We start from the raw sequence: 12,912 nt of genomic DNA on the forward strand, positions 1-12,912 counted from the left end.
AATCTGTGTCCTATATACAGTAGTATACAGCAGTTGTATTAAAGTCCCTGTGAAATAAAAAATTACAATGCCTATTTTTTTTAATCTTCCGTTAAAATCTGAAAATGCACTTCCGTCCTGTAGTGACTATCCATCTTAAATGATGTATGTTAGACGGCTTGGGCGGAGCATCCATTAAATCCCCCCCTTCAAATGTCAGTCTGCTTTTCAAAATGCAACGGCTGTTTTTACATATCCAATCAAATCACAGAGAAAGACGAAAGCCGCAGGCACTATTTTTCTTATTCGAAATTCCATTTCACTCGGAAATGCGGAAGTAAAAACGATCACAACTTCCGGTTCATGGGGACTTTAAATAATAGGTAATGGTGAATATAGTTACTCACTTGTGTGTTGTGGCTAACATGGTTTAAGCAAACATCTTTAAAGTATGGCATTATTTCTCATTTCTTATTGCTCTGCAACATAAAATATGCTTTATAAAATCATTTTGTTACCATTATCAGTTAAATTAATTGATTTAGAAAACGGTCAGTTCTGGTCCTTGATTCTGATTGGTTGAGCCGAGTTCTAAGCCGTTATAAAATACCTCGATTTATAACTGCTGTTATAATTTTTTTTACATAGCCTAAATATCCCTTTATTTACTTTATTTTAAGAAACCTTGCTAAGCATATGGAATAACCGTTTTATAAAAGCAATAAGCCCCGCGAAGCAGCAGTTTACAAGTGCATTTTATAACAGCTAAGGGGGTTTCAGGCACTCTGCTTCGTGTCGTGCCACAACGCCCTTAGCTGTTATAAAATGCACTGTAACCCACTGCTTCTTGGGACTTATTGTTTTAATTTAATAAAGAAGGTCCCATCAGAAAGTTGTGAGTGCTGTGTAAACACATGTTGTTCTGGGATGGTTTGGGTTTAAGGATAGGGTCAGGATTTTAAGTGTAATAGTTTATGTAAGTTTAGTTTTTGCTAACACTGAATACATACAGTGACCTAGTCTGTGAAAACCAGGCAAGTTTGATTTCACGTTTCAATATGATGTCAATTTTTTTCATCGCCTTAGTCAACATTTGAGATATCAAGGTGATATTTTTACTAAATGTTCTTTACATTGGAAGTAAAGAAAATTGGGGATAGCCTATTAGTGGAAACATAAAGTCTAACATAAAAAAGAACATGAGATTTATATAAAAAAACAGCTTATTATCATGTTTAATAATAGATTAGACTATAATAGTTCGTACAGTATATAGAATGGACAATAAATGGACATCATCACCACAATGCCAACATGTAAAATGTTTCCGTCAACACTATAAGTAACTCATACAAAGAATAAAAAAACATATTTTTTTAGTAAAAATCCGTCAGTACCATCAGTACCGTCTTTTGACTATGACTCATAAACTGTAAATCAGAGATAAGGTGCTATAAATAGCTATGACATGTGCTGGCTTTATGCTACAGTGTTATAAACGTATACGGAGACGTTCAGATATCCGGATATGACCTGATCTCCAGGCCCCACAAGAGAAACAAACTGAAACCGAGCCAGCGAGTCTGTCAGGAGCTCATATGTGAGGGGGTGAATTAGTGAGACATATTTCTCGCCTGGAAGAGGCTCTAGTGCTGCTTCTTAGATCAGTGTGTCCCTTTGATCCTGATTGAAGCCGGACACGACTTCAAAGCATTGACCACTCAATTATGTAAAGCTGTGTGACACCGGAGAGAGAACTTCACTTTTCTTACATACAGTACTGAAAGATGCACTGACAAAAGTCCACATGCTATCAGAGATTGTGAACTTTTAAACACATTGTAAAAAAATTAATTTTAAAGAATTTTACCGTTTTTTTACAGTTTTTATGTGTTTTTGAAATACAGTCAAAAACCGTCAAATTACAGGAAAAGATTGCAAATTTACTAGAAAAACCTAAAAAAATTATGCTATTTTACGAGGAAAAACTGTTACTTTTAGGGTATATTTCTGGTGCCCCATCTGCCGGGACAGTCTATTTTTGAAACATGGTCAAAAAACCATCCAATTATGGAAAAGACTGCAAATTTGCAAGAAAAACAGGTTAAAACATGTCATTTTACAGGAAAAACTGGTATTTGTGAATGTTTTAATTTTCCTGATATGAAACACAATATAATTTCAGCAATTGACGATTAAATTAGTGTTAAACACCTGCTTTTATTGCAGATGGAACAAAATGACACAGTTTTATAGCATGTGATGATTATTGGCTTCCTGTAATCTTATGACTTATCGTCAGGTTGATAAATTAGCGGTGTTTATTGTACTCGGGGTGGATCACACGTTGGATAATCTACTCTACACCCATGCCTGTTCACAGGGGCAAATTTAAAACCTCAGTAAAAAGTTCAACAAAAGGAGCCGACGCAACATTATCCTTCTCCCACCATATTTCAAAATAATAAATTATATGATAAATTTCTTTAGGCATTTGCAGGTGACGGGCGTGGCATTCACGCAACACTAGCTCCACGGCATACAACAGCTCCATTCAGCTTTTATCTCCTGACACAATGATGCCACATTTTTCAATGAAGTCACTTCCACAAGAAGGGACTTTCCACTCCCTCAAGAAATGCTGGGCCTCATTTCAGAAGTATGCTACTGAAACCATCCTGAAAATGTCAGGCTACATTCTTCAAACTTCAAACAGCACAATCAAATTATATCCAAGCAATTTTGATGACAACATCAAAATGAAGACAACCACTTAAGCTTAGTTTTATGAAAATTTATTTAAATAAATACATAATGAAATAACTTAATACAACATCGGTATTCGCAGCATTCCTTTGGAAAAATAAATAGAGAAATTTACAAGTATGTATCCAAAGCCTCGCGGTTAAGCAAGTTCAAGAATTCAGTCCTTTTCATGGGTTTCTCATTGAAATCATTTCAGGTTTCCAAAGAGCTTCAGGGAGCGTTTTAAGGACTGATCCATTCCTCCAGCCCATGGGCCGTTTCCAGACATGCCGTCATTGTCCTTGCTTTGGTCCAAGCTTCTCTCCACATTCAGTCAGCTTTATCTCTGAGCAGATCAAAAGAGAATCCGAATAAGTCTTTGGATTTTTATATTTCCATCATATACCAAATGTATATGGCATTAATAGACAATATTTTCACAAACATTTGTCAAAAAGCATGAATTGAACCTATTTATTATAAGGTTAAATTTGATGTCAGAAATGTAGGCTAAGTGTAGTAACCACATTTTTTCTGGCAGATTTTATTACCATAGTAAATAGTTTTTATTATTATTCATATTATTTTTTCTTTTTTTTAGTTTACAGTGGTTAAACTATGGTTATTGTTGTAAAAATCTTGGTTACTGTTATAGTTAAACCACGTTTCATTTTCACATTTCTTACCATGTATGGCTTGGATGAACTTCTCACGGTGCTCTGGCTTTGCATCTGTCCTGCTTTCCCAAAGATGTGTTCTCAATTTCCTGTCGTGTTTTAAAGTCCTGAATGGCTTTTCTGTTCTGGAAGTCAATAAGAGCCATAGTAATGACCGCATTCCAGCAGTTCTCCTCTCCAGAGCACCTGAAGTCAATCTCCTTATTGTCCGTGGTCACGATGGTGAAGTACACGAACTTTCCAGTGCGCTCCACGCAATCCACCTTCTTAATGGACTGAAGCTTGAGCTCTTTGCTCTTGCTTTTCTTCTGGTTATCGGCGTAGATGTTCAGGCTGTCCGTGGTGAGGACGCACGTCTTTCTCTTCCAGAACTGGAGGAGATTGTCGCTTCTCTTCTCAAGCTCTCCTTCCTTCAGGATTTGGGAAATATCTGAGCCCGTCATGTTGGCTTTGTGTGGGGAAAAACAAGAACGCGAGTGTCCGAGAGCTTCGTATAATCTCGTTTGGAGTCTCCGGGTGATACCGCGCTTCTTCATGCGTGCGTAAAAATCCAGACCGAACTTATCTGACGCGCGGCGAGGGCAGAGTTATAAGATGCGCGCGGCGCCCGCCCCGCTTGACGTCATGTCAAATAAAGTGTGGTTTGAGTGATTTATGGAGGAGTGGGCGGATGTTCGTGAGGGAAACTTTAACACCTCTAACATGCCAGAACTCTTCTCAGAAAAATTAGCCAGCCGTGCTTTTTATATTAAAAGTCTAGCAACCGTGATAGCATTAATATTGGCTTAGTAAGGCCATGTCAAAAAGTTTGAGACTTTAGCCTGGTTTTCACATCGGGGTATGCATTGAACAGTTTATAATGGTTACTATGGTTTTACCACAAATAACAAAAACCTATAGCTGCTATAGCTAATACACAGTATTTTTGTACAACATACAACAATTGGGTTTGAAGAATAGATGGAGGACAAAACCACCATAACATTAAACAGGCATTGGTTGACCAATATTAGTTTTCATTGAGAAATCATTTAAATTCAATACTGATGGTCACCCCAATTACAGTTATGAATACTTGGCAACATATGTATGAAAAGCAGATGTATAATAAAAGTGGTACTCGCTAAATTGTATATATACTAAATATGATATTTTTTCTAATATATGAGACGCAGACAGAGATCTTATAAGAATTAATCATTAATAATTCTAGACTAAAGATGAGGTGTCATAAGTGACAGAATGACCTGGTTTTTATAATGAGTGGACAGGTTAAAAGTGAGTCAAAAGATTTGCTCTCTGATACACTGATTCATCTGCCCTACATTATCTGTGCGTGGGTGTGAAAATTTAAGCTGACCCGAGCAAACCTCTACTAAAATGTACAGTAGAACACCCACTGCAATATGTATAAAACAATAATTCTGTCTGTTTACTGTAATGTCATGTACAGTAAAAAAATGATTTTTTCTTTTTTTGTCAAGAGCCGTTTAAAAACCCAAAATGGTGTAATGGACTTTATCCCCTATAACCGACAGCATCATAAAGTGTTATCAGATGATTTTATGAACCATCCCGGCTTTTCTTTTCATTTCCTCTGTTAGGTTAAACGGGAATTTATTATGGTTACCGTTGGCGTGTACTATTGTGTGTATGCAGCGTCATCATAAAAAAGAGCAAAGAAATAAGGGTATGTCTGGCGTATGACTCACAGCTGGTTTAACTGATCAAGGAGGGAGGAGACATGCCAAACAAAGGCAAGAGGTCGATTATATACACTTCTGGATGCAAAACTGATTTTAGATCAGAAGTAATGTGTACTCCTGGAGGACAAGCTTATTGCTGCATTTCTCCTGGTTTACTGACAAATCTAATGTTCTCCAAAGAGTGTTTTGTCCTCCAAAATCTTACATGACTGTTGGTGGGCAGATCTGGCATTGAGTGCATTATCTGTGGGAAGCCAAAACAAAATATGTCTTGGGCTGATGAGTACACGAGTGGGCTGATGGTTGGGTTCTGAGGACGGAAGTTTAGACTGGTTTTGAAGAAGCAAGTTACAGCAAATTGGGTTGAGTGAGTCAGTTTCCAAACAAACGTCAGATGCACTTTCCCAACATTCCTTGCGGCCTCATTACAGCAGAATGTGTTGTCCAGCGTGTGAACTGTCACAATTAATATAATGATTCATAACGTAATCCATCTCCACCTTGTGAGATCACTTCACAATCTTATTCTTAATCTGCTCTCTTAAAAAGGTTTAACCATTGTTACATAACTATGTAACTGAATACATTGAAATATGTGTTTGGAGTATGCACGATAAACAAAAACGTTCAATTAATCAACTCAGAATATGTAACTGAACAGATAATAAATCATATGTGTTTTATAGTTGATATTTTTTGCATTACCAGCCTGTTTTAGTCTGGGTTGCCAGATCATCCTAAAACTATCCCCATGACTCCAGCACAAATACCAAAACTCAAAACATGCCAGTCCTAAAAATAACTTAAGAATGACCACTGGTTAATAAAATCGCAAAAAGAAAACAGACTTGGGTTTCTCACGCAATTTAAGCTATTACCATATGTATAACTGTAGAACGACTGCAGCTTTATTATTATTTTCATAACAACATAATGTTATTATCCCACGTCCAAAACCAGCAAAAACATTAAATGGACACTGGTCAACTGACCAGTATTGGTTTTCATTGAGCCAGCATTAAAATTGAATCCTTTTGGTCACCCAGTCCTCAATATTTGAGGCACGTGTATAAAAAGAGGTCAATGGCAAATTTGACCTCGAATGTACACTCTAGTATATATGTGACAGACAGAGATCTCATAAGAATCATTAATCAGATATGCCATATGTTTTTACTTATTTTATTTGCATTACAAGCTTACAGTAGTCAGGGTTGCCAGATCATCACAAAACTAACCCATTGCCCCAATTCACCACCAGGCTCAATAAGCAGAAATGACAGTAAGTAGGATTCATTCATATGAAAACAATGTTTACTAAGACACAAGGCTGCGACGAAAGGTCCGAGCACAGCACAGCAGCTGTCACCTGACAGTTCTCCGGCAGGAATCCACGCCTGTCAAAAGCCCTATCCCAGAGAAGACCTGTCTCCTCCAATTGTCGGCGAGACCTATTTTTGGCACCTTGATCTCCGGGTTTGATCTCCCCACGAACCCCTGGCCTTCCGCGCACTCATGAACGCAAGCTGCCCTCTCGACCAGAATGCCCAGTGATGAGTCCTCATAGTTATTTGAAGCATTGTTCAAATAAGCCAAGAGCAAGTGCAACCATATCGTGGGAAAAAGAACAAATGGCGTTAAGGTTCGACAGAGGCATGAGAAACCATTGAGGAACAATGCAGAGGGGAAGTGAAGTGCTGACACATACAGGTCCAGAGAGGCCATAACTGCCATAACAAAGCCTTGGACCTCTTGATATAAACACGACTCCACATACGTGGCCATACAAGTTCAAGAAACTCAATTAACACTCAGACAGGGCTAATGACACACAGAAACTTACGTAAGACCACAGAATTCCTAAACTTATATAATAATTGTGAAGTATGAGGGCAGTCCTGTTCACAATGAAGATGCATTAATTGCTAACAGTCCATTATTAAAAGATGATTGTCTTGGAGTAATTAAAACCATTTTTTAAATCATAGCGAATGTACATCCAATCTGACAAGTTTTTCACAAGTCTAACTTGTTTTACGTCATAATAATAATCATAACTCTTTTATTATGCTATAACCGTTCTGACTCTGAAGGTCCCTTCACAAACACACACAAATCTGTGAACAAAAACTAGATCAACATTGTTAATTCTAGGCTTAATGTGTGCTGCTGTTTGACTTTTTACAGTAATTGTGCAAACCCTTCAAATCTTTAATAGATTTTGATTGACTGTCATTGTTTTAACAGCTGGATAAAGTGAACTCAACAATGTTTTTGTTCCTCTATAATTATTGGGGCAATTCCAGTGTTATCAACGTGACATATAAACAATTGTATACTGAACCATCTGTTTAAACATCAGAAAAATATCAGTCCATGCACGAGTTTTCTGTTTTAAAAAGGAAAATAAATTTGCGTTATGGACAGTGTTGGGTGTAACTAGTTACCAAGTACTTAGTTACTGTAATTTAATTACTTTTCCCTCGAAAAAGTAAAGTAAGGGATTACTCTTGTTTTTTCTGTAATTTAATTACAGTTACTTCTGATGTAATTAAACTAAATACTGTGTGTAATACTGTATATGTGTGTGCAATAGTGGAATTGACATAAAAATTCAAAGTCTAACTTTAGAATCTGTGCTTTAATGTATAATTCTCACATTTGTAATACTTTGGTCAGTTAATAAGAGTACTTTATGTAGTTTTATATTATTTATTTGAATGAATTAAAAGAGCCATTTCATGTCTATCCTTGAATCACTTAACTAATCAAGGTTGATGTAGGATATAGAAAGTAAGTAGTAATAAGTAACTAAATACTTTTTGGAGAGAGTAGTTTGTACAGTAATCTAATTACACTATTGAATATGTAATTAGTAACTAGTAATTAATTACTTTTTCAGAGTAACTTACACAACACTGGTTATGGACGTGACAAAAAAGGACATCGTTTTTCAGAGATAACATATTTTGTAGGATTTCTTTTGAAATCGAAATGTGTAAACCAGAAGCAAAAATACCCGACAATCTCTGCGGAAGCAGTTCTCTCTTTCTCTGAGCATCTTCGGGTCGAGCATTCTCCCCGCTCCAGGACTTCTGGGATTCTAGTTCTATCGTACGAGGGTGTCTGGTGTTCCGATCTCCGTGCTACTGGTGGTGCCTATTGACTGTCTTGTCTATCTACCTTGTTAATAAAATTCTGTTCCCCCCCGCAATTGAGTCTGTCACCTGCTATCTCATGACAGGCTGTTTCTATAGTGGTCTTGCATCCTCATGTTTCTCGCTCTACGTCGTAGTCACCAACCGTCAAAGTCAACAAGTACAGAGAACGCGTGAAAGTACCCGGATGTGTTCTTGACATCAAGGATGCCTCGAATTGCGTGTACCGAACCCGCTTGAAGTCCCAGAAGTCACTGCGGTGCGTCCATCCGAGTTCATTTTTCCAAGGTTGCCTGGTAAGACTCCACGAGAACTCAAGACTGTTCTTTGTGTTCTTGGAATTAAGAATATGTTGTTTGTATCCCTGAATTAGGCTAATAAATTAGGCCTACTTGGAAGATTTTTAGTTTTATTATAATGTTTATTAAGGATAGTGTACACTTATAGGAATAAACAGCAACCAAAATGGTCCAGTGGGCCTGTGCTTTTTTAACCAGTCAGAGAAGGTCTAAAACTAAAGTTAAGTTAGTTTCAATCCATCCTAACTAGTCCTAATCATCTTTATCCAATTTCTAACTAGATTAGAAACGTCCTGCTGCCTTGTGACCCACAGCAGAGATGCTTGTGCAGTATGAGCTTGCATGCAACTGAGCACAACACGTTTTCAGTTACCAACGTCATTGTAGAAATAACACTATTCGCGTGCATGTGCTAAATTGTTGTTGAATTATATAAGCACTCTTTTCTCAGTGTGCAGAATAACGAAGGAAATGTCATTCTTAGTTTGCAACCAAGCGTTTCTCAGGCGTGCATCTCCGGTTAAAGAAATCTGCTACACCCTTCATACAAAAAAGTCCCATTCATATTTTATGCACGCTCACTGTAACGTTCATAAAGAGTTGCGTGGGTGTGTTCGCCTTCCAAAAATAAAAAACAGAACCCTCCATACATTTACAGTAAATGAACTGAAATCAGTTGCAGTACTTTAATCATTGGTATGGGGTTAAGTGATTTCTTAAGCATTTATAGCATGTTATTGCATATTTCTGCTACTTTATATTACTCGTGATGTCTATCTAGGACTTTTTTATAAGCCACACAAGCTTTGAATTCTTCTAACAACATAAAGCAACACTGAATGTTGAAGATAGAATAAAAGTGCAACAAACATAAATTAGCGACTAAGATTCATACCTATGAGGTTCTTATTTTGTTCCCAGGCAAGAGTGACTTATGAACCAGACAGTTGATGAGATCAGCAATACCTTTGTCAGCTTGTCAAAAACACTTAATCTCTAGTTAAGTATCTAGAAGGACTGTCCGTGATCACTGTATTGTATGTTACTTTGTGCATAAAAGCATTTGACATGCAAGCAACTAATCCTACAGCATTTTTTCAGTATAGGAATTCTAGAAAAGTCTCCTGTAATAAGCCAATGACATTTTCACGAATGAGGTAACTCAAATCAGCTTAAAGACTCATATTCTTGTTTAAGGTTTTCCTGTTTCCCTGTAAATAACTGTAGGTTAGTCATTAGTTATATTCTGATATTTTGTACTTGGCAATACCTAACTTTTGTTTCTATATCGCTATCTCTGTTTGAACCACGAAACTGCATCTTACTGTATCTACTTATCTTTACATGCTGTCCAACATACAGTACATTTCCTGCGAAATCATATCTGACAAGTCAAACGTGCTCTACTCATCTCATGGCATGGCATTAGCAAGGTCAAGGCCAATGTCATGAGTTCAGTTGCTATAAAACAGTAGACTGACATCTGACAACCTGGTGGGGTGTATTTTTTAAAAACATTACCTGTTCAGACGTTTATCATTTTGTCAGAACAGATTGCTGCAGAGATGACGTATTTTTGTACGGCAACTTGAAGTTAGCGCCACACTGGTTCCCTCGACCAAAGGCTATGTATGTACTGTATTTTTCCTATAGACTTTTGAAAAAATGCACAAAATAAGATCTGTGATTAACCAACGTTTATGATTCTTAAACGTTTTGTCTTTCAAGATAATCTTTACAAAAACATTTATGAATTTTGAAGCCTAAATACAATCTCCAGAAGCAAAACGCTAACATGAGGCTATAAAGAGACTAAGGTCGCTCAATATCAACGTCACCACCAACAAGCCTTCAACAACTCTTTTAAACTTTATTATTACACGGCTCGTTAGAATGCTTGATTCTGATTGGCCAGTCATGACATTTGCAGGTTCGTTATTCCCAGATAACAACCTCTCAAAACTAATAACACATGGTAACCCGCATGCAGCAAATAAATTTGACAGGCTTTTTCGACAAATTAAATATAAATATGTATTTTAATAACATACTGTATATGACATTATATTTACAAATGATTAAACCAAATTGCCTGTTCGTGAATGTCGTTTCTTACCTTAAAACCGAAGTAAACAGCTTTTCCTCGCATTCGGTAAAAATGAGCTAATTAATTATTTCTAATTCACATTTCATGTCCAGTTTTTTCTCTCACGTGGCAAGTAGCCGTGTAATAAGGAGGACAATGTACAAGCTGCAGGCTGTTATGGCAAAATAAGCCCCTTTAGTGTGATACAAGACTGTTCACACTGTCAGGGATTATTTCTGAGAAAACAACCGGCTGCCTGTACATTATCCCTAACTTAAAAACCTGTTTCCGGATAACTAATGACTCCCTGAATGAATCTCCATCCACTTCATATAACTAAAATATTAAAAGGACTCATTTGCTTCCTGCACTCCAGCATACAGTACAATCATTGCGTGTTAGTTAAAGTCCATTTGTAAAGATGACGCCTCCATGCGTTATCAGACATCTACACACTACAATACATCTCTTTTTAAAGTGCCGCCCATCTGAGACAGAACACAAAGCCCTCTGTGTTGAGCTCTTGGGGACGGCTGTTTCTGCTGTGCAACATTAAAGGACCTCACAAGAGAGATTTCTGGGGTTCATCTGAAGTGTGGTCACCCCGTGATCACAGGGCCAGCTGTGTAAGGGTCCCTGTCGAGTGTGAGGATTTAAGACTTTAGAATTGAATCGTTTGGTTTTGTTTGTAAAGTGGTGCTAATCCTCGCACATGCACATAGTAAGAATACATTGGATACATATCAGTTCGCACACAGGCAGAATCGAAGTACTGAAGATGCAGTGGTAACATTGTCACATCTGATCCAGAAACATTAAGACAGTCCTAAAACCATAGCTCGGGCCCTTTTTTGGATTTGACCTCTGCGTTCAATACGATACAACCGGAGCTTATATTGACAAAAAAGATGAAAATGGAAATTAACCCTTATTTGATTCAATGGTACCACTCGATTTTGATAGGTAGAACACAGATTGTGAAAGCCAATATTGTCACATATTCGGGAGCTCCCCAGGGCTGTGTGAGTTCGCCCTTTCTTTTTACTCTGTATACAGATGATTGTCAAACTGACAGTGTAAAAACATATATATTGACATTTTCAAATGATTGTTGTCTTTAGTGGGGATTGAAGATGACTCCAGTAAGCATCAGTGTTGCACAAACAGACTAGTGGAGTGGTGTGACATGAATTCACTTGTTATAAATTGAAAGAAAACAAAGGAAATTATCTTTGGTTTTCCAGAATATGCGCATCAAACACAAGTAACTATACATAATACACCAATGATTGTGTCATCGTATAAGTATTTAGGTGTGGATGCTGTTTTATCACGGAGTGTTCATATCGACTAAGTTTCCTGTAAAGTTCAACAACGTATATACTGTCTTAGGAGGTTGAGATACTTTGGTGCAAGCAAACATGTCCCTCTCGTTTTTTTTTTCGGTGATACAAAGTGTCATACAATATGGAATATGTGCATGGTATAGTTGTCTTTCTGTTCAAACTAAAACTAGACAGGTCAGATTGATATCTATGTGTTCTAAAATTGTGGGTCAAATGTTGGAGCCAAGTTTTATTAAGTATGAGAAAAATGTTTTGTCTCTGAGACAAAATCGTGGCTGATCCTTCCCATGTTCTGTACGAGGAATACCAACTTCTGCCTTCAAACAAAAGATTGAGAGTGCCATACGCTAGGCCGACTAGGCTATGTAAATCCTTTGTGTATCAGTCGATAAAATTTATAAATCAAGAGTTGGGGATCAAAGTAGATCTTGGGATTCTAAATGAATGACAAATGTATGGGGGTCTATGGGTATTGTAAATGTTATTGTGTTGTTATGTGGATGTGTATTAATGTGTGGACATGAATTATTGTAAGACAGTAAGCGCTGTAGGACGCGAGACAAATTTTGGAAGAAATTCCAACAATAAAGTGAAATTGGTTGATTGAATGAAAAAAAATCTCATTTGTACTAAAAGCTAGTTGTATTGACTCTCTTGACTGTAGCCAACAAAAAAAGGGTTAAAATCAACCGTTACTGAAAGATTACCTTAAACTACATTACTTCTACAACATGGCAATGAAACAAATAAATTCAACACAATATCACGTGAATTTGTACGTATTTTATGACGTGGCTAATTCGTACATTTATGATCTTATTCGTCCATTTTTGTACGATTTGCTTTTGTGTAGTAAACATGCATTTTTGTATGATTTATATGGATTAGCCACCTCAAAAAATGCGTGGTTAATATA

At 37.1% G+C, this 12,912-nt stretch overlaps 1 protein-coding gene across 1 annotated transcript; it reads right to left on the reverse strand.

Moving 5' to 3' along the window:
- Positions 1–2,758: 2,758 nt before the first annotated feature.
- Positions 2,759–3,972, reverse strand: phlda2 (pleckstrin homology-like domain, family A, member 2). The gene is made up of 2 exons (XM_057329933.1): positions 3,411–3,972; positions 2,759–3,070 (listed from the first exon to the last, which is right to left on the reverse strand). The coding sequence occupies exon 1, from the start codon at positions 3,935–3,937 to the stop codon at positions 3,434–3,436; it is 504 nt and encodes a 167-aa protein (XP_057185916.1). The 5' UTR covers positions 3,938–3,972; the 3' UTR covers positions 2,759–3,070; positions 3,411–3,433.
- Between the last annotated feature and the right edge of the window lie 8,940 nt (positions 3,973–12,912).

This window comes from Triplophysa rosa, linkage group LG3, assembly GCF_024868665.1.
Source record: "Triplophysa rosa linkage group LG3, Trosa_1v2, whole genome shotgun sequence".
Taxonomy (NCBI): domain Eukaryota; kingdom Metazoa; phylum Chordata; class Actinopteri; order Cypriniformes; family Nemacheilidae; genus Triplophysa; species Triplophysa rosa.

What these genes read in the sequence shown, in the direction of transcription:
- phlda2 (XM_057329933.1), bottom strand. Translation starts at nt 3,937, where the DNA reads ATGAAGAAGCGCGGTATCACCCGGAGACTCCAAACGAGATTATACGAA.